The following is an 18,477-nucleotide window of genomic DNA, read 5'->3' as shown; positions in this document are numbered from 1 at the left end:
ACAAATATAGGGTGTGTGCCGGCCTGCTTGGAAAAGTGATTGACCAGAAGTTGGTGGAGTTGGGGTGTTGACGAGGCCTGGGAGAGCTGCGCAAGGTGGTCACTTTGAAAGGCTTGGCACCAGGTACTCTTTAGTGACAGTCGGATCTTTCCCCATGGCCCCCGCATCGTCATCTCTGCACTATAAAGAAACCTCATTCAACACTTGTCCCGCCAATTTCCCCCAATCTCTCTTGCATTAAATCCTCTTCCCGCACCATGGACCTCCCTCCGCTTTCCTTGGATCAACTCTCCGCAGTTCTCGCAGCTGATTCCACACCCGCTGATCTCTATACCACGTTATCGGACTATGAGGACGAAGCTTGTCTTATCCCAACCACATCGCCTACGGAAAGAGACCTCCTGATTGAGTTCTATACATCCTTCTTCTTCGCCCACCTTATTACGGATCAGATGTGAGTTTCTGGCGATCTCGACGGTCGCGGCCCGGCTTCCGTGAACAGAATGCTAATGAGCACCGGAATAGTTGCGAAGCTCGCGCCTTGACGAGACGAATACCCCGAGAGCTACTCCAAGCAGACTCCTTACAAAACTGCCAACTACTGCTGCGCGCCGCTTGGCAAAATAAGCACGCCGAAATCTATAAGATCCTCCGAGAGCTACCGTGGCCCGAACGATCGCAGCCCCTAGTACAATGTTATGAGAGTATGGAACACCTTGAGCTTGGGCATAGTATGACGGATTATCTGACATTAACCTAGACTATTTCCAAGAGAAGACGTTGAAGGAAGTGAGCACTTCGTTCGATTCAATACGGATCGCCGCCGCCGCAACGTATCTCGGTCTCGACTCAGCTGCTGCTGAGAAAGGAGATCCAACGATTATCGACAAGTTCACAGCCCTAGGATGGAAGTGGGAGAGCGAGAAGGGATTGCTACACCCTAAGCCCATAGTCACCGCGCCTCCGAAGAGCGATAGCTTGCAGAATGAGCTGAGCCAGGTGATGGCATTAATCAGCAACCAAACTAGCTGAACACGAATTGTCAGCTTAACCCACGAAAGTCCCGGAGCATTTGTATCGAAAGCGAGGAGTTGGGGTTTCTACAATTACGCAAGATTGGGCATCGCTTCTATCAGCTTGCGGAGCTTCACAACATAGAACGTTACGAATCATGACGCTTCAGAGCAGCAGTAATAACCGAGGAGTTACGCGCGAAAAGTCCGTTGAAATAACTGAACTTGTTGGTCATCTGGTCCAACCATAGAGTACACGTGCAAACCCAGGGTATGTACAAAATGCGGATCGGAATTCTATAATTGAGAAAAAAAGAAAAGAAACTCATTCCTTTCGCTCGCAATGGCACGACTCTGGGAAATTAGACCAAACAAATAATACATAATCGGGATTTAACCCGAACCATCTCTAGGACCTCGATGGGCGGTACCGTAGCATCGAATGGCGACGGTCGCCCCTCATATCGTCTTTTCTCTTTTCGTAGATTCTTGCCCGTCTGCACTTCTTTACACCTCACCAGCCTTCAGCTTGAGGAACGCCTCTAGGTCGAACTTGGGGTTTTCGGGATCCGTGATGACTATAGGTGGCCAGTTAGTATCTCCATCGGCACAATGCAGCGCAAGAGGTGCTTCAATGCCCTCAATTGCTACTTAATAGTAGAGTCCAAGTGATGTCCAAACATACCACCCGATGTGTTTGTGTCCTGGGGTTGCGTCTTCTTTTTCCACTCGGCCTTGGCCTGCTCAATCAGGCGCTCCTGGCGGGCATATTCGCGGTCGGCCTCAGCACGGCGAGCGGTAGCGGAGAGAGAGGACTGGTGGTAGAAACCGTAGACGAGACCAGCCACGAGAGCCGAGTAACGGAGAACCTATATCGCAAGAAGGGCGTCGCCGGTGAGTAACGGAACGGAAGGGGCAGGGCACATGGGATGCTATGGGCGCGAGCAACTCACATTGACACCCTGTGAAGCGGCCATTATGAGTATTTCCGGGCCTCCGGATCAACAATTGCAAGTTGTAAAAGGGGATTGGTGAAGCAGAAAGGCCTGGACCCAAACAAACGATCGATAATGGCAAGCCGACAGTAGAGGAGATTCAGATGCTGGTCCGAGCAGCAGGACGAAGTTCCTGTCGCGAGTTTTTCCGGCCCGTTCGGGCGGCCGCTTATGTCATCCTCCCCCAGTTCACGCATCAACCAACGCGGTGTATACGACGGATGCAAGAAGTAAATAATTCTCCAGAGAGGTCGTTCCCCTTCTCTGATCACAACCATGTCGGCCGTCAATAATCAGCGGAAGGCTGAGATTCTTGCCAAAAAGGCTAAGCTTGCTGAACTCAAACGTCAGAGGGAGCTACGCCAGAAGGAGTTCTCTCAGTCGCGGGCTAGTACTGGAGATGCCTCAGAGGTATGCACTGTTGCGCTGGATTTGGTTTTGGAGCTTAGGCAACAAACATACTGACCGGTATAGGTTGTATCGCCAGTTCCCAGCCGATCTGACAGCAGAGCCGAGCTCGATGACCTGATCTCCCGCCTCGTTGACCGTCCCGGTTCCGCTACGGTGAGCGGTGCAGATGGCCTCTCGCGAAAAGGAAGCCGACCGAACTCCGTGCTTAGTGCTAGTCAACTCAGCGGCGAAAACACAGAAGCACTCAGTCCGCCTTCGCGACCGTATTCACAATCAATCGCTGTGCAGACAGTTGGAACCGACACCTTTGTCTCTATCCCTGAAGCCCCGCAGGCCCCTGAACCCAAGCCGGAAGTTGTCACCTACAATAAAGGAGTCCAGACAGACGAACTACAGCAGAGCGAACAAGATCTCTCCGATAATGAAGAAGACTCAGAGTTTGGGCCATCAACCAAGAAACAACGAGAGCGCGACGACGATATTCGCAAGAGGCTGCGCAAGGAAATTGAAGACGAACTACAGGCCAGTCAGGCAGACGCACAGAATGAGACCGCCAACGACTCCTCCTTAAGATACCCGCTACGCAAGCTTGATGATGACGAGTTGAAAGCCGTCACCTCTTCAGAAGACTTCCTAGACTTCGTTGAGAGGTCCGCAAAGGTTATCGAGCGTGCTCTGGACGAGGAGTATGACGTCCTGGCCGACTACGAGTTCGGTGGTGTGGATGCGGAGCTGGAGGATGACGACGAGCACGGCAAGAAGAAGCGCAGCATAAAGGAGGTCTGCCAGTTTTGGGATGAGCGATGGAGCAAGAAGCGCATGATCAGTGATATTTGCTTCTCCCCTAAGGTTTGTCACGGCTCCTTGTCAACGACGACTTGACTGCTCACATATCTGCAACCAGTTCCCTGAGCTCGTCCTTGCCTCATACACCAAGAACCCTTCAGCACCTCACGAACCAGATGGCCTTGTTCAAATTTGGAACCAGCACTTACACTCCCGCCCGGAGTATGTGTTCCACTCCACTTCGGATATCCTGACTGCAAAGTTCTCGCCGTTCCACCCAAACGTAGTTGTCGGTGGCTCATATTCAGGCCAAGTCCTGCTTTGGGATACCCGCTCATCGCGAGCTGGCGGTGGTGCCCCAGTCCAAAAGACGCCTTTGACTGGCGCTGGCCACACCCACCCCGTCTACAGCATCTCCATTATCGGAACACAGAACGCCCACAACATTCTCACTGCGTCTACAGACGGCGTCGTCTGCGGCTGGACCGTCGACATGCTCTCTCAACCGCAGGAGTACCTTGAACTATCCACCCCGCCACCATCCAAGACAGAAGACCTCGCTCCAACAACCATGTCCTTCCCCCAATCCGATCCAACCTTCTTCATCGTCGGTACCGAAGAAGGCGGCATCTACCCCTGCCACCGCTACGACCGCGCCGGTGCGAAAGCAGGTACCGACCATCGCCTTGCCTACCGCGGCCACGCCGCCCCCATCATGTCAACAGCCTTCCACCCAGCCCGCGGCCCCGTCGACCTCGGCGACCTTATGCTAAGCTCTAGTCTGGACTGGAGCGTTAAGCTGTGGCGCGTCCGCCCCCCAGCTGCCACTGCTCCCGCCGCCACATCGGGCATCACAGACACGCAAGTCGTGACGCCCATCCTCGACATCAACCGCGAAGACGTAGTCTACGACGCCCGCTGGTCTCCTCACCGACCGGGTGTCTTCTCACTCGTCGACGGTGCAGGTAACCTCGAAGTTTGGGACCTCTACACAGACACTGAAGTCCCCGCCGTCAAAACCACGCCCTCCAAGGGCCGCGCGGGCGTCCTCTCCCGCAGCCTGAACAAGGTCGCCTGGGAGGAGCGCGAAGGCCGACGTCTCGCAACAGGAGGTCTCGACGGCGTCGTAACGGTCTTCGAGGTCGGCCGTGGTCTCAGCGGGACACCAGATGACGTCCCCAATGAAGAATGGACGGGCATGAAGCGCCTCGTCAGTAAATTAGAGCAGAAGGATAAGGATCGCGTGAACTGAGAAAGTCTTGAAATATAATTCTTCTTTCTGTATCTAGTTGTCCTCTACTATCTTGCGTTGCTGGCGTGATGCTTCCCTTGATCGTGATTGTTTGAGTCGAACTTACCATATACCCCGGCGAGCGCCCGTTGGATTGCATGCGTGAATGGATGACTGACTGTACCTACCTACCGTACTTCCCGGATTTTAGGCCTAGAACTCCGGAATAAATGGATAATATGAGGGTACATCAGTGGGTGACCACTTGAAGATTGTATGCGCTATGATGTTGAACGACTAGGTAGATGTTCTATACTTTGCTTTGGGTCGAGCTTCAAAAAGTATAAATGGGAGCAAAATTCGCTATTCTAATTTCTCATATATATCCAGGAGTAGAGACTCGGATATTGCTGCGCGTCCAAACAAGGATCCCAAACTCCAATAACCCACGAGTAGTAGTAATATGAATAACATCACCAAACCAAACCAAACAGCCAGCCCTGATGTTCGTACGCCTTAACATAACACAATCATCGAATATGCCCAGTGGTATAAAGCAAAGCAGAGAACTTCACTGATCTTAATCTTCTCATTAGCCCCTCAAAAGTCCCGGTCGTACATAGCGATCAATTCCATAAATACAAGAGAATCAGAAAAAGCAAACACGGTCTACACGAACACCGGGTCCAGTCCCTATAGAATAACCGAGCAAGCAAAGTACATGCTGATGAGATGCCAGAAGGGTAGGTTGTCAGAAGTCAAAAGACGGGGCGTATTTGTAGTAGTCTATCGGGCGGCCATGGAATTTTGGCCTGTATTGCCTAGCATTCCCGCTGATTGGTGGAGGGAGTTGACGGGTTTTGAGGGTAAGGAAGGTGAAGGATCTCGCTTTGGGCCTGACGGGCCAAATAGGCCGAGGCGTGCAGGGGGTGAGTAGCCTGGATTCCGCGGCGCGTTTTGAGGAGGTCGGTGATCGAGAGAGGCATATGTGGCTGGGTGGGGTTTCCGAACGTCTGTTGGAGAGGAGCTGAGGGATCGCCATCTGGAAAACCGTTCCGGATCGTAGTCGGGGTATGGTTTCGTCACAGCTGCCGTTGCTTCTTGCTCGGCCCCGTAGGGTGTGATGTTGGCGGAGGAAGTTTCCGCGATTGTTGAGGCAGATCCATTCGGCGCGCTGACGTCAACTGTGCGCATTTGGCCTGCTGGCGTAGCGAAGGTAGGGGCACGAGAATCATCCATGATACGATTCTGCGACCTATGAGACAGGTGCTGATTTTGGTGTGCTGGGTGCTGCGGATTGGCCCAGGGAGTCTGTTCAAGGAAGGCTGCCTCCGCTGAGGTGTGGTAAACATTTGACGCCATGCTCGACATTGGGGCGCGAGGTAATGATGGCTGAGGTTGGGAAGCAGGAGCTCTTGTTTCAATGGAGATCTGTATGGATATCTGCTATTAGTCCATCATTCTCCATGCTATGTTTGATTTACTCACGCCCATCTTTTCTAAGTCCTCGTCAAGCTCCGTTGGCCGCGCGGACGACAGCGTCGGGGCAGCTGGGAAGCCAACATATTTTGAAACTCCTGCTAATATCGACACCTCCTGGTTGTACGCGGTTTGATGCGCGATCTGCTGCGAGCGGCGTGTTGGGAACGGAACGTAGTGTTGCGGACTCACGTCGTCCGTCTTGAAACGATCGTGCTGGATAGAGTAAAATTGCTTGCTGATAGCACTCGAATGTCTGTCTCGGATGTCCCGAGCACGCTGAAAATACGTGCTATGAGCCTGGGCGCGCTCCGCTTGACTCTTGTTCAGCAAAGACTTGAGACGATACTGGAATAGAGTATGCTCGTAGTTGATCTTGGCATCACGGTAGCCTTGAACGCACTCGAGCTGTCGTAATAACTCGGGGTGCGTAGGGTTTGGTCCCTTCAGCATATCGAGCTCGCGGTTCAACTTGGATATCCTTTCGTCATATATTCTAAAAGCGCCAATGTCAGTAACAGAACACCCGAGCGTTTGGCTTGAATGCAAGAGGGCCCTTACTTATCGCGAAGAGTCGCAAATTCTCGCTCCAGTATAGCCAAAGAATCCATAGCCGACGTTCTTTTAGCCGCTGTGAATACCACAATTAGCAATGGTCATGAAGCAACGGTCGAGATGACTTACATTCTTCCTCTACTTTGGCAGCAGCCTCGCCATCATCAGCATCTTCCGGACGATCTCCGGTGTCGTCGTCCAATGGCGTATCCTCCACCTCTGCGCCAGTTTCCACAGCACCACTATCGACATCGTCGTCGGCGTCCCTTGTCTTGCGACCTTTCCGCTTACCCTTCTTGGCTCTTTTTCCTTTCGCGGGAGCCGAGGGCAGGTCGGACCCGGGAACCTCATCTGTTATTGTTTGCTCTTCGTTTACCTTCGGAACTTCTTCTTCGATTGGCTCTGGCGTTAGGGCCAAATCTGGGGGAGGGTCACTGAGGTCGCTCTTGACTGAGCCACGGCGCTTGTGAGGGGGGAAATCATCTTCGTCGAGCTCGGACACCAAGTCATCTCCGGACTCGGAGCGTTTCCGTTTCTTCCCAGCGCTCTCGGATAACGTGGAATCTTCGAGTTCCTGGGACTCTTCGACACTTTCTATGGTGCGGCCGTTCTTGGATCGAGGCTTGCTGGGGGACTCATCTGCAGGGTGGTCTTCATCGTCATCGACGTCATCGTAGGTCGTAGAATGGACTAGCTTGCTTGGACTAGGACCATACCCAGTCGCGCTCACCACGATGTTTGTCCTTGTGCGGTAGTTGTTGGGTGAGTCGTCAATGCGCTCTGTTTCCGCTTCGGAGTCATTTTCTGGAGCAATGTTTTCAGGTTTGGGTGATTCGTAATCAGAGGGCATGTTTTCGAGAACGTCGTCAATTTCGCTAAGACTGCTCGAGCGTTCGTCATCTAGAAGCGAATCGTGGAGGAGTAGATCTTGATCGCCATTGAGAACAGATTCGTCTGTGCCGGTTGGTGCACCAACAGTGGGGCCATCTCTATTCTCGGCCACCTCCATAGCAGACATGACTTATCGCGTAGCTGCGATAATAGGTCAATGAAAGTATAAAGGAAGACGAATCTGTCGAACGTTTGGCGAAGGTGTGGTCAGGATGCTTGTGGGGGAAAAGAGCGGGCGGAAAGGGAGATCGCAACGCGCAGGCAGAACCTAAAGCAATCGATGGAAAATTGTTAGAGAGGATGCCATGGTGGTATATAAACGCAAACAAGCTGGACTCGGCATTGCAACAGAGTGAATAAGGACGGAAGGGTAGAAGAGGAGGGTTGGAGCAGATCCCAGCAGAAGGCGGTGCGGAGATTGATCACACCCCAGAACGGCCATCACCAGACGGGGTCTGCGCCAGCCAACCACGGCACCAAGAGACTTCTTACACGAGAAGCAGCTCATTGAAATGTCGCCGAGGGACCCGGGAGTATGAGGTAGAATTGTAGGAGCTTCATCACATACCATTCACCAATGCGCTAACGATGAACCCGTGGTGCACCCAGCTTGCCGCGACGGGTACAGCACTCTTCCCGAGACGGTCGCAGAGAGAAAGGCACAATCACAGAGCGCCTGGACTTTCAACCAGTATATCTATAGTATCAAGTATGCAGGAGGAACGAGGATCGAAGGTATAAAATAGTTCGAGACAAGCAGGTGGCTGTTGTAGCGAGGATGAAGGCTTCAGGAAGCGGGCAGTACGACAGTGCAGCGCAGCGGGAGAATGGACCGCATGGAAGCGAAGCGTTTCGACGTCGAGGTGAGGAGAATGCCGAAAGAAAACAATACGGCGAGCGAGCGATATGGTGGTTTTTGATTGCAAAACAAGGTTAGAAAGTGGGAGACTGCAAGCAAAAGGGTGCTGTTGACTGGGGCAGACAGACAGTCGGAGGAGTGAGGAGGACGAAGAGCCGAGCAGCGACTGAACTCATCGCGAGTCTCAGTGACCGCACCATAAATTACGGGGCCGCGTATCGTCGCTGTTTCTTTCTGCCGGCCATATCTTGCCGCCGCACATGGGGCTCTTCACCGCCTCGTCATTTGACCATGCAACCTCGCGCTCGAGACAAAGGAACCTGCATTTTAATCGATATCCTTACCGCGAGTTCCTGCGTAATGCGGCATCAGAGAACCTCTTATGATATTTCCCGTATCCTTCAGCCTGAATGATGGGATAGCATCTGTTATAGTCGGACCGCGCAAAGGCGGTGTATCATGTGCCAAGGTTGACCGCCGAGGGTGACCAGAGCGGTAAGCAAAAAGACGACGAAAAAAGATAATTTTTCTAGATCGCTGTGCCGCGAAACAGTGAACATTACCACAAACTTGCTTGAATCCTTGCTTAAACAGGGACACTGAGCTGCCTGAAAGATTTGACTCAATATGGGTAAAAAATCAAAATCACAAGCTGAGGCCTCTGCGCCTGTCGGCGCTGGTTCGTCACTACCTTTCTTAGGTGGGAGTTCCGCCGTGGATCCTTCATTGGCTTCATTATTCTCGCAAAGTGTATGTATCTCGTGGACTTTCGATGATTTTGAAAGCGACATGCCTCTAACCTAAATCTAGGCTGGTCCCGTGAAAGTGCCAGAAGTACCTCGTCTAGGTGCTGCGCCGAAGGCAAAGAAAGCTGAGCTGGAGAACGACGACGATGAAGATTCAGAGCAGGACATTGAGTCAGCTGGTGAAGATGAGGTCATGGGAGATGCATCACAGTCATCTGATGATGGTGAGGATGCTGTACCAGCGGTACCCGAGCCGTCAAATCGCAAGCGCAAGCGAGCTGTCGCGGATGACCTTGAAGAATCATACATGCGTCGCCTGGAAAAGGAGGAACAGAAAGAGCAGAAGAAACGCCGAGCTGAGCCAGTAACTACTCAGGGAGATGACAGCGAGGATAAGGAGGATGTGGCATCTGAATCCGAAGAAGACGAGTCAGATGAAGATGAAGAAATGGAGGTACCCAAGCATGAAGCTTTAGCTGGCGAGAGTGCTGGCGGCAATGACGATGAGCTCGCCAAATCCAATCGCACTGTCTTTTTGGGCAATGTGTCCACCACGGCAATCACGTCCAAGTCTGCAAAGAAGGAACTAATGAAGCATCTGTCATCATTCCTCTCTTCCCTTCCCGAATCTACCGGGCCACACAAAGTCGACTCGCTCCGGTTCCGATCTACTGCTTTCTCCAGTGGTGGCAAGATACCCAAGCGCGCTGCATTTGCTAAGCAGGAGATTCACGATGATACCACACCCAGTACCAATGCGTACGTTATTTACAGCAGCGCGCAAGCCGCGAAGAGAGCTCCCGCGGCGCTGAACGGCACAACCGTTTTAGACCGGCATCTGCGCGTTGATAACGTGGCGCATCCCTCAAAGGTCGACCACAAGCGCTGCGTGTTCGTCGGCAACCTTGACTTCATCGACAACGAAACCGGCACGGAAGAAGGAGAGAAGAAAAAGAAGAACAGGCCTCCGGCTGATGTGGAGGAGGGACTCTGGCGCACATTCAATGCTCACACCAAAGGCTCAAGCGGTGCTCCAGCTGGACGAGGAAATGTTGAATCTGTGCGAGTGGTCCGTGACCGATCCACTCGTGTCGGAAAGGGCTTCGCCTATGTTCAGTTCTACGACCAGAACTGCGTCGAGGAGGCTCTGCTGCTGAATGACAAGAGATACCCGCCTATGCTACCGCGAAAGCTCCGCGTGGTGAGGGCCAAGAAGGTTGCGAAGAAGCCGCAGGACGGTCCGGGTGCATCCAAGTCACTTGCAGATGCTGATCGGACTTTGCATGGCCGTGCAGGAAAGCTGCTTGGACGGTCAAGTGAGGCTAGGCTGAAGGCGGGCGACAAAAGATCCATTTCCCAGAACTCCCTAGTATTTGAGGGCAACCGCGCGACATCAGAAGGATCATCTCGCATTCGTATGCGAACGAAGAGCCGTGGCTCTAAGGCTAAGAAGGATAGCAGAAGCAAAAAGCGTGCCGCTGCCTACAAAGAGGCTGGAGGCAAGAGAGCGTTGATCGGAAAATAGAGGACACCTGTACATTAGCATACAATGAATTATTCAAGCGGCATTCTGATTTAATTCTGTTTCTTTGACTATTTACTAGTTCCTCCTCGCAGTCTACAATGTACGGGGGTATAGGGTGCTTCTATGAATAGCGGTAAAACAGTGACGTCATGGTACACCAGGATAAACATCGATCGATTAAAGTGTGATCAGTTCTCCTTCTTAGCATATCAACCTACAACAATCTGAAGGCTCAGAGATCTATAATTTGCCACTTTTATTTGCTATCTGCTACAAACAAGTCGCTGGATCGATTTATAAGCTTGACTATATCGCTCCATCTAGAAACGCGGGGCAGTGGAGCACTGGAGCCAGCTGGTCTATACGAGAACAAAGCTCGTTGACAATCTATACACTTATATACTGTACGTCAATGAGACTTCCAGTCAAGATCAAAGACATAGTGCCATATGCTGACTTTCCTTAGGACTCTTCATAATCTATGAATTGAAACTGCTGTGGCACAACACTTAAAGTTGGTGCCTGGAACTATCATCGAGAGGTAGCCACCGTCTACTGAACCATTCTTCTTCTTTACCCGAAGGTCTTGTCTAATCAATACTCAAGAAGAGGAAAAGCTGCAGTGCAAGTCTATTCGACACAGGTCATTGTTCTCCATACTTGACCTACACCGAAATCATGTTCATTCGTCCCCCTGGCGCCCGGCGCTTCCCTCCTCGAGGACTGCCGGTACAAAACCCTCCTCAGCGTCCTCAGGTTGATGATTCGGATGATGAACAAGCGGAGAATCAATTCTACCCCGTTATATTTGATGTCCTCAAAGTTCGTTATATCCTGCTTTGGAAGGTAAAGCCGGAAGGGCTTCCAACAGAGGTTGCGGATATGATCATAGACGCTGCCGAATACTGGCCGTCTACTGAAGCGACGTTAGAAGGGGGTGTACATATCTCAAAGGATAAAGATCAGGCCCTGATATATACAGCTCCTTTATGTTACGATGAGAAAGTAAGATTGCCTTTATACCTACTGTACTGTTAAGTCGTGGTCTAATATGACATATAGACCCTGGACAGCCCATCGCCGAAACTGCTTCCTCATAGGACTGTCCACCCATGTCGCAAGATACTTTTTACGATCACGTCTCACGATCAAGGAGGCTACACCGAGCGTCGCCTAACCGCTGCAGATCGTCCACCAGTCTACGACAGTTCATTTACGTGGTTTGACGCAGAGATGATTCATAAAGCGCATGAGCCCTCACAACAACGTGACATCCATGAGAAGATGCATCCAGAGCAAATTCAAGCAAGGAGTTTTGTGCCCAATGACCCTCTACTCTTGCCTAGAGGGAATGCGTTGCAGCGCAACCGTGCTCGAAACCCGCGAGCAAAGCGACATAGAGTTGTCTGGCATCATCTTGACGACGTTGAGGCCGGGACTCCGGAGGTCGGGGATCTCGAACGGGAGACTGGAAGAGGACGAGACACTTTCAACGGAGAGCAAGTTCGTACGATGGAGATTGGAGACTCGATTGTAGTATGGGCACGGGCACGGTTCCCGGGGTGGACTAACCATGTGGATGAGCTGTCGGTGCGGGTGTTCTGGGTTGTATAAGTATACTCTGTACATAGCTTCTCGTTAGCATTTTGTAATGGTGTTAATTGATATACTGGCTTGAACAACAATATGTGAATCTGTGCCCTATCTAATCGTACGGTGGAGCAGACGCTGTCAGCCTGAGGCAGCGAAAGCACGCAATTTCGCCAAGACGCAGCTGGGGCCTCTTTAGCTCCATATTAAAGAGACAGCCTGCGCTCATGGTCAATGTCCAGCAGCATTTTCTCTTTTTCACCCAGAAATGTCCTGGCTGTCGACCTGAGTGGATATGTTACATACTATCCCATACAGATGAGCCCCAACACCCGCCCTTTCTCGCCCAACACCCTCGCTCAACGCTGAGCTCGACCGCAATGCCAACGCCGAGGGCAGCCGGGCCTGGAGAAGGTCGCCCGAGACGAGAAGAGGGGGACTGAGACGGTGGGGCAGCTTGCGCAACAACAGCAACATGCAATCGTTCTCGTCCTGCGTTCGAGCCCACATGCCCGCGAATCATACTCTTATCGCTCTTTGTCTGATGCGCTAGGCGTGCGAAAACGACTCCAAAGACCAAACGAGCCCGCGCCTGCAACTATCGCCCTTGACCGCCGTCAAGCGATTCTCGCCCGAGAAGCGTCCCCTGCCCGCCAGTATGCGCCGCATCGTCATTTCGTCGCTCGAGCTGTGTCCCGTGCGGTCCTCGTGCCTTTGCGTCCCCCTCTCGTCGACTCATACGTTGTGAATAAGATCCCCTGGTCTGATAACCCGTGATTTGATAGTCTCGGCGATTGGTTTCACACCTGGGCGGTCTCCTCGGGCATAAATGCCCGCTTTCTCCCTGCTCGGCTTCTCTTTGAGTTCTGGACACTCTTCTTGAAGTTCTGCTTTTTTCTGCGTAAATCTACGTAGATTCCTCTATTTTCTGCCTCAATACCTCCACCTTCGGAAATCTCTCGATTCTGGTCTCTTTTGTCCACCCACAACATCTGCACATACGAGATGATCAGCCCTCCGCCGAGATGCGCCGCTGTTGTCGTCGGAGCCGGCCCAGCTGGTCTGGCCGTCGTGGGCAACCTCCTTGAGAAGCAGCTCGGCAGCATCGTCTGGGTCGACCCTTTGTTCCAAGGAGGCCGTGTAAATCGAAAGTATCGCGAGGTTCCGAGGTGAGTGCTACCTGAATCTGACAGCTGGTGGTCTGCCGCTGTCAGATAAGGAGCTCTCCTAGCTGATGTAGTCTGAACTCAAATAGCAACACCAAGGTGGCATTATTCCAAGCATTTGCAACCGCAGTCCAACCCTTCCAGGCTGTTATCAGCAGCACGCGTATTCCCAATGCTTTCACCACCATGGCCAAGCTCGATCAGCAGAAGCCCTGCCATCTCCACCACGCGGCGGACGTTGTTCGAGGCTTGACCGATGGCCTCGTAAAGACGGACCAAGTGCATGCTTGTCGTGGATATGTCGCCGCTGCCAATCTAGACTACGTTAGTTGAGCCTCATGAGCTTGTTACGATCAGGACACGGAAACTAATGTGATCTTTGGCGTTTAGGACCAGTCATGGACAGTGCGCATCCAGGGCGCGGACTCCACCGGTGAAATGGAAGTCATGACACCCCGCTTGATCCTATGCACCGGATCATCGCCCACGCAAGTCCCCATCCCGGTCCCCGGGTCAAGCGTACAAAGACTGGACCTCGACGTAGTCCTGAAACCGAGCGAGCTGGCCTCAGCTCTTCCTCAGAACTCGCCATCTACAGTCGCAGTAGTGGGCGCCTCACACAGCGCTATCCTAGCCCTCCTCAACCTCTTCGACCTAGCTCGTATTTCGCACCCTAACCTCCGCATCAAATGGTTCACCCGCCACCCACTCCGCTACGCCGAGTACATGGACGGCTGGATCCTACGCGATAATACCGGATTGAAAGGCCGCGCAGCTGACTTTGCCCGCGCCCAACTCGAAGACACCGCCCTCCCAACCTCCGAAGCAGGCCAGTTCATCACGAAGATCGAATGCGGCGGCGGCGCAGCGAAAGAGGCAGCGCAGTTTCAACGTCATCTGCCCTTATGCACCCACCTTACGCAGGCGATCGGGTACACCCGCGACCCACTCCCTGAACTCTCGATCGACAGGGAGCTCCTCCCCGCTGAGGACCTCAAGTGGGATTCGAACTTTGGAGGATTCACTGATCCATCTGGAACTGTTATACCGGGATTGCATGGTGCTGGCATCGCGTTCCCGGAGAGGGTTGTTGATCCACATGGGAATGTTGAACATGCTGTGGGATTCTTCAAGTTTATGAAGTTTATCAAGCGGGTTTCTCCTTTGTGGGCATGATACCATTCATCGCTTTTGTCTGTTGGCGCCTTCTTCCTGTCTTTCTTCTTGTGCGCCATACAATGCTATCCCATTCTTATTGTCGCCGCTGGTCAGACGACACCCTGAGTAACCGGGTAATGCAATAATGAAACCAACATCTTTATCCTCAAGATCGCTGCCCCGTTTCCGTAGCAGTAGGTAGTCCGCAATGAGGCCATCTTCAGTCCATCCAGTAAACATTCCACTACTTACCACCCTGTCCTATCCCATCTCAATGCCAACACATAGTATCACATCTACCAACCCCATCCTAGAGTCCACTAACCACCCCCGTACCGTCGTCTATCCTTACACAACAAGGCACCGCACCGTGGACAGAACTGCCCGATACGGCAAGGCCATCCTTTCTCCAGTCCAGCGATAAGGGGCAACGGCAACGACAACGGCCTATTCTCCGACTGATACCGATTGGCAAGGTCCCAAATACCATGGTAGGTCAGATGATGGTTCATTCCTTGAAAGCCTAGATAGGCAATGCTACTTCACGCACCAGTCCGAACTCAATTCTGCGCCCGGTATTAAGGAGATAGATAGGTACCCAATGTACGGCATGAACTCCTCCTGTCTACTAGCTAACCACAACCCTCGTACTCTTCAGGCTATACCAATTGGTAGGTGAGGTTCCAAATGGTGTTGAACTAGGTACCAGGTACAGAGTACTCTCTGGGCAGCATGCTAGCGTGCAGCCATCGCGTTGATGAGGTCATTTGGATTGGATCCCGACGGGAGTTATCCTGGTCCCTACCTCTAGGTGCACTTTACTCCTGTAGAAACAGGACAAGATGATCGTTGTTCCGACAATCATCACCGCCACTTGATAATCCCAATTGGCAAGGTTCCAGGTGCTGGTGGACTATTGTTCTCCATCGGTAAGAAGGTAATAGACAATGAAGCTCTCATGGCCAACGCAACAAGCAGTCCAAACTCAATGCAACAGCTATAGAGGGTACCTATAACCCTTATACTATAGAAGTAGATGCCCAACATCTAGCCAGGCACCCCCTGCATATCTCATTCCAGCAAAGCATTCGCAACGCCTCGCCTCGAGTCTTATCTTAGCCCTATATACGGTTGGCTGGTATGTATGTGCCTGCGCCTGTACCACCACTACCGCCATCCATCACACCACTAAGCTGCTCAGATAATCCAGCCATAACCATTCGTTGAACACCAATAGATAGGTGATGTCCATTGAAACTGCCTTTATGAGTCTCACAGCAGCTTCGGTAAACTAGGTAGGTACCCAAGGTAAGACAGTAAGCTGACTGGGGGATCTGGGGTTGTTCCGGGTCGTCAGTTGTCTCACCCAGGCTGATCAGCACAGCAGAAGCCGAATGTTCACTGCGTCTGTTGTGACCTCGGCCTTATCATCTCATGGGTTCCTTGTCTTGGTATTTGTTCTGCGATTGGCTTGGTTCGAGTCGTTGGGGGGAGCTAGAACTAATGGTTCCACATATGGATGTATTGCGATTGGGTGTCGTGTTGCCACCGTTGCTCGCTTATAGCAGTCGTTGTAGCATAACCCAACGTCTGATCTTCACTCGCTGTTCATCTGCAAAGATAGCTGTGATATCAACTTACTTGCCAGGTGACAAAGTTTCAAAAGTGACGTCGCACGTTCATTAATGGATACATATATACATAATGCATGCCGGACAGAGCCACAACCAATGCAACAATTCACTCCAAAACAAATCGAAAGAGGCAATGTGCTCGGGTAATCATGACATGATGCCGCAGCTTTCACTCGCGGTCATCCCAAAAGAATCGTAACCAGGAGGGTGCTGGAACGAGGTAATAAAAAAATTAATACAGTCTGTGCGCATCTCTGCACACTAACAGGCGAAGAAGAGAAAGTGCTCAAATGATACACATTAAGGAATAAGAGATTTAGACAAGAGCAGCAACACCGAGCGCAAGCGCCAACAGACCACCAGAAACGCGATTGGACATACCCGCGTTGTCGCCATCATCGTTCACGGTGGGGACAGAAGTAGGGCTGTCGGAGGGAGACGAGGTGGAGTCAGTGCTGGTGCTCGACGAGTCGGTCGAGGTAGTGGCAGCAGGGGTCTCCGAAGAGGTAGAGTCCGTCGAGGTGGGAGACGGGGTCTCGGAAGACTCAGTGGTGGTAGTGGTCATGGTAGTCTTGGTAGTAGTGCTTGAGGTCTCTGTGGTCGTGGTAGTCTCTTCCGTGGTGGTGGTCTCAGTGGTGGTTGTGGAGGTCGAGGTGGTAGAAGGAGCGGCCTCAGCACCGGCGACAGTGAAGCGGGGAAGGTAGTTGTTGTCATCAGAGTCAGACTCGCTGATGATCTCGACAGTGTAGTCCGAGTGATCAGTGATGTCCGAGGGAACGTCCCAGGTGTAGCTTCCGGAGTTGGCAATGTTGGCTACGCCGAGGTCAGCGTCGTTCCGCATATGTAGTGTAAGAGAGAACATCTAACGCGGGAACTTACAAGCAATGGTGGTACCGGTAGACGAGGTGAATTGCGATCCCCACTGGAGCTTTAGAGTGACAGTTCCCTCAGTGGTGGGTTCCCAGGTCAAGGTAGTCGACTCGCCAGCAGTGAATGAGTAGCCTTGGCCGGGGATGTTGAATGGGTTCTCGCGCGCGGCGGCCAGAGACGCGATGGCGCTGAGAGCGAGGAAGAGCATGGAACGCATCTTGTCTGATGTGAGGCTGATCGTATAGTTGTTATAGAAGCTTAATAGTTTAGACAACGGCTGTCTCAGATGTCGCGGAAGCTAAGTGGACTGCGATAACGTGATGCGGGGGATAAATTGTATGTCTTAAGGAGAGGAAGATCCAAATGGAAGATCAAGAAGGAATGTAGAGTTTAAAAGTAACCAAAGGAAGGACTGGCTCTTGTAGGCGAGCAGGATGGCGATCAGAGGGAAAGAATAAAGGAAAGGCAGCGGCGAGGGCGTGGAAAAAGGAAAAGGAGTGACGGGCAGAGGCGAGGAAAGCAGCGTCCGCTCATCGGGGGAGGCGACTCTTCCAAATTCCGGGCTTCTTCAGGTTAGCGAACTAAGCACGCGCAGGCTAGCAGGCTTAGCACCAGGAACGCACCGCAGAATTCACAGTCCACATGCAAAGGCTCCAGCGAGCTAGACTGCTTTCCGCTAGACTCTGTGCAAGGAGTAATAACGTTGCTGACCGCAATGGAACCTCTGCGATACCCTTCCAATCTCCGGCCAAACAATGGGCCTCATTTCGGAGGACCCTGCCGCCTCGAGAGGCTGCCGCTGCCTGTCGCTATTTGTGCTCGGCGGGAGGAGCTGCATGATTCGACAGGTGCCATCCGCCCGTATCCGTTCTGACTTTCTCATCTTCCCAAGGGAAGGACTGGACTCAGCCTGTGTCCGATAAAGATAGCTCAAGGCTCTGGGTAATTTGGACCGGGCCCATTGAAAAGTGGCGATTCGGCACAGCGACCAAAATAATCACCATGAGGATTGAGGATTTGGGAATTTAGGAATTTGGTAGCCTCATTCGCGCCATGGAACGAAAGTAGACTAGTAGTGCTCATGTGCCATGGATGGTGGCGGTTCTAGCCAGCTCCCAGGTCGAGACTAGAGAGCGTTCATGGGCTGAGCCAAGGCAGTTCCTCGGTTGACATTACTCGCAGTTCGCGCCAGACAGCGCTGGACAAGACTAACGGTGCGTTCGCATAAACGATAACAGAGGCAAATATTGACGAGCGGGGGAGGCAACGGGCGATGATGCAAAGATGTGAACTGCGAACTGTGATTCCTGTGACCGTGAAGCAGGTTGGACCCGAGTGGAAGACGCGAGAGAGCACAAGACCAACAGTCGATCAAAGGAGGAAAAGATCGCGAGCTCGGCGTGACGGTATTCAATACGCCAATGTAACGCTTGGCAGGGTCTAACTCTGCGCTAATTTGCCCAATTTTATTGCTGATAAGCCATGCGCTGAGCGAATCATAGCAGATGAAGTAGGATTGAGATGGACATCTGAGAGCCTTGGGGTGGACCAACGATGTTAAAGACTCA

The 18,477-nt window shown here is 52.2% G+C and overlaps 8 protein-coding genes across 8 annotated transcripts; 5 read left to right on the top strand and 3 right to left on the bottom strand.

Annotated features, from left to right (window-relative positions):
- The first annotated feature begins 170 nt into the window (after positions 1-170).
- On the top strand, positions 171-1,097 carry BDV14DRAFT_101723 (CSN8/PSMD8/EIF3K family protein). Its single transcript, XM_073765501.1, has 3 exons — positions 171-454; positions 526-704; positions 761-1,097. Exons 1-3 carry the CDS (start codon positions 258-260, stop codon positions 1,030-1,032), a joined length of 648 nt encoding a protein of 215 aa, XP_073632228.1. The 5' UTR covers positions 171-257; the 3' UTR covers positions 1,033-1,097.
- A 423-nt stretch (positions 1,098-1,520) lies between these two features.
- BDV14DRAFT_196087 (ATP synthase subunit e) lies at positions 1,521-1,990 on the bottom strand (the record flags this gene model as incomplete). Its single annotated transcript, XM_073772362.1, has 3 exons — positions 1,521-1,591; positions 1,699-1,882; positions 1,967-1,990. The coding sequence occupies 3 exons, from the start codon at positions 1,988-1,990 to the stop codon at positions 1,521-1,523; spliced, it is 279 nt and encodes a 92-aa protein (XP_073632227.1).
- Positions 1,991-2,130: 140 nt separating this feature from the next.
- Positions 2,131-4,840, top strand: BDV14DRAFT_101744 (putative dynein intermediate chain). The gene is made up of 3 exons (XM_073765502.1): positions 2,131-2,419; positions 2,483-3,268; positions 3,324-4,840. Exons 1-3 carry the CDS (start codon positions 2,285-2,287, stop codon positions 4,455-4,457), a joined length of 2,055 nt encoding a protein of 684 aa, XP_073632226.1. The 5' UTR covers positions 2,131-2,284; the 3' UTR covers positions 4,458-4,840.
- On the bottom strand, positions 4,840-7,712 carry BDV14DRAFT_101716 (uncharacterized protein). Its single transcript, XM_073765500.1, has 4 exons — positions 6,600-7,712; positions 6,477-6,546; positions 5,925-6,411; positions 4,840-5,867 (listed from the first exon to the last, which is right to left on the bottom strand). The coding sequence occupies exons 1-4, from the start codon at positions 7,486-7,488 to the stop codon at positions 5,223-5,225; spliced, it is 2,091 nt and encodes a 696-aa protein (XP_073632225.1). The 5' UTR covers positions 7,489-7,712; the 3' UTR covers positions 4,840-5,222.
- Positions 7,713-8,525: 813 nt separating this feature from the next.
- On the top strand, positions 8,526-10,692 carry nop12 (rRNA-processing protein NOP12). Its single transcript, XM_073767340.1, has 2 exons — positions 8,526-8,970; positions 9,031-10,692. The coding sequence occupies exons 1-2, from the start codon at positions 8,848-8,850 to the stop codon at positions 10,489-10,491; spliced, it is 1,584 nt and encodes a 527-aa protein (XP_073632224.1). The 5' UTR covers positions 8,526-8,847; the 3' UTR covers positions 10,492-10,692.
- Positions 10,693-10,699: 7 nt separating this feature from the next.
- On the top strand, positions 10,700-12,165 carry BDV14DRAFT_165463 (uncharacterized protein). The gene is made up of 4 exons (XM_073767339.1): positions 10,700-10,895; positions 10,958-11,032; positions 11,098-11,496; positions 11,554-12,165. Exons 3-4 carry the CDS (start codon positions 11,170-11,172, stop codon positions 12,103-12,105), a joined length of 879 nt encoding a protein of 292 aa, XP_073632223.1. The 5' UTR covers positions 10,700-10,895; positions 10,958-11,032; positions 11,098-11,169; the 3' UTR covers positions 12,106-12,165.
- A 680-nt stretch (positions 12,166-12,845) lies between these two features.
- On the top strand, positions 12,846-14,518 carry BDV14DRAFT_101664 (uncharacterized protein). The gene is made up of 3 exons (XM_073765499.1): positions 12,846-13,250; positions 13,337-13,571; positions 13,638-14,518. The coding sequence occupies exons 1-3, from the start codon at positions 13,087-13,089 to the stop codon at positions 14,421-14,423; spliced, it is 1,185 nt and encodes a 394-aa protein (XP_073632222.1). The 5' UTR covers positions 12,846-13,086; the 3' UTR covers positions 14,424-14,518.
- Positions 14,519-16,041: 1,523 nt separating this feature from the next.
- BDV14DRAFT_101626 (GPI anchored serine-threonine rich family protein) lies at positions 16,042-17,325 on the bottom strand. The gene is made up of 2 exons (XM_073765498.1): positions 16,919-17,325; positions 16,042-16,852 (listed from the first exon to the last, which is right to left on the bottom strand). The coding sequence occupies exons 1-2, from the start codon at positions 17,124-17,126 to the stop codon at positions 16,356-16,358; spliced, it is 705 nt and encodes a 234-aa protein (XP_073632221.1). The 5' UTR covers positions 17,127-17,325; the 3' UTR covers positions 16,042-16,355.
- Positions 17,326-18,477: the final 1,152 nt, after the last annotated feature.

Source organism: Aspergillus stella-maris (assembly GCF_047715825.1).
Source record: "Aspergillus stella-maris strain CBS 113639 unplaced genomic scaffold BDV14scaffold_5, whole genome shotgun sequence".
In the NCBI taxonomy this organism is placed as follows: Eukaryota; Fungi; Ascomycota; class Eurotiomycetes; order Eurotiales; family Aspergillaceae; genus Aspergillus; species Aspergillus stella-maris.
This window is presented reverse-complemented; position numbering and strand designations above follow the sequence as displayed.

What these genes read in the sequence shown, in the direction of transcription:
- BDV14DRAFT_165463 (XM_073767339.1), top strand. Translation starts at nt 11,170, where the DNA reads ATGTTCATTCGTCCCCCTGGCGCCCGGCGCTTCCCTCCTCGAGGACTG. An exon ending in CTTTATGTTACGATGAGAAA is followed by an intron (nt 11,497 to 11,553) that starts GTAAGATTGCCT and finishes TATGACATATAG; the next exon opens with ACCCTGGACAGCCCATCGCC.
- BDV14DRAFT_101626 (XM_073765498.1), bottom strand. Translation starts at nt 17,126, where the DNA reads ATGCGTTCCATGCTCTTCCTCGCTCTCAGCGCCATCGCGTCTCTGGCC. An exon ending in TACCGGTACCACCATTGCTT is followed by an intron (nt 16,853 to 16,918) that starts GTAAGTTCCCGC and finishes ACCTCGGCGTAG; the next exon opens with CCAACATTGCCAACTCCGGA.
- nop12 (XM_073767340.1), top strand. Translation starts at nt 8,848, where the DNA reads ATGGGTAAAAAATCAAAATCACAAGCTGAGGCCTCTGCGCCTGTCGGC. An exon ending in CTTCATTATTCTCGCAAAGT is followed by an intron (nt 8,971 to 9,030) that starts GTATGTATCTCG and finishes ACCTAAATCTAG; the next exon opens with GCTGGTCCCGTGAAAGTGCC.
- BDV14DRAFT_101716 (XM_073765500.1), bottom strand. Translation starts at nt 7,488, where the DNA reads ATGTCTGCTATGGAGGTGGCCGAGAATAGAGATGGCCCCACTGTTGGT. An exon ending in TGCCAAAGTAGAGGAAGAAT is followed by an intron (nt 6,547 to 6,599) that starts GTAAGTCATCTC and finishes TGGTATTCACAG; the next exon opens with CGGCTAAAAGAACGTCGGCT. An exon ending in TTTGCGACTCTTCGCGATAA is followed by an intron (nt 6,412 to 6,476) that starts GTAAGGGCCCTC and finishes TGGCGCTTTTAG; the next exon opens with AATATATGACGAAAGGATAT.
- BDV14DRAFT_101723 (XM_073765501.1), top strand. Translation starts at nt 258, where the DNA reads ATGGACCTCCCTCCGCTTTCCTTGGATCAACTCTCCGCAGTTCTCGCA. An exon ending in CACCTTATTACGGATCAGAT is followed by an intron (nt 455 to 525) that starts GTGAGTTTCTGG and finishes GCACCGGAATAG; the next exon opens with TTGCGAAGCTCGCGCCTTGA. An exon ending in CCTAGTACAATGTTATGAGA is followed by an intron (nt 705 to 760) that starts GTATGGAACACC and finishes ACATTAACCTAG; the next exon opens with ACTATTTCCAAGAGAAGACG.
- BDV14DRAFT_101744 (XM_073765502.1), top strand. Translation starts at nt 2,285, where the DNA reads ATGTCGGCCGTCAATAATCAGCGGAAGGCTGAGATTCTTGCCAAAAAG. An exon ending in GTACTGGAGATGCCTCAGAG is followed by an intron (nt 2,420 to 2,482) that starts GTATGCACTGTT and finishes TGACCGGTATAG; the next exon opens with GTTGTATCGCCAGTTCCCAG. An exon ending in ATATTTGCTTCTCCCCTAAG is followed by an intron (nt 3,269 to 3,323) that starts GTTTGTCACGGC and finishes ATCTGCAACCAG; the next exon opens with TTCCCTGAGCTCGTCCTTGC.
- BDV14DRAFT_101664 (XM_073765499.1), top strand. Translation starts at nt 13,087, where the DNA reads ATGATCAGCCCTCCGCCGAGATGCGCCGCTGTTGTCGTCGGAGCCGGC. An exon ending in AAGTATCGCGAGGTTCCGAG is followed by an intron (nt 13,251 to 13,336) that starts GTGAGTGCTACC and finishes GAACTCAAATAG; the next exon opens with CAACACCAAGGTGGCATTAT. An exon ending in CCGCTGCCAATCTAGACTAC is followed by an intron (nt 13,572 to 13,637) that starts GTTAGTTGAGCC and finishes TTTGGCGTTTAG; the next exon opens with GACCAGTCATGGACAGTGCG.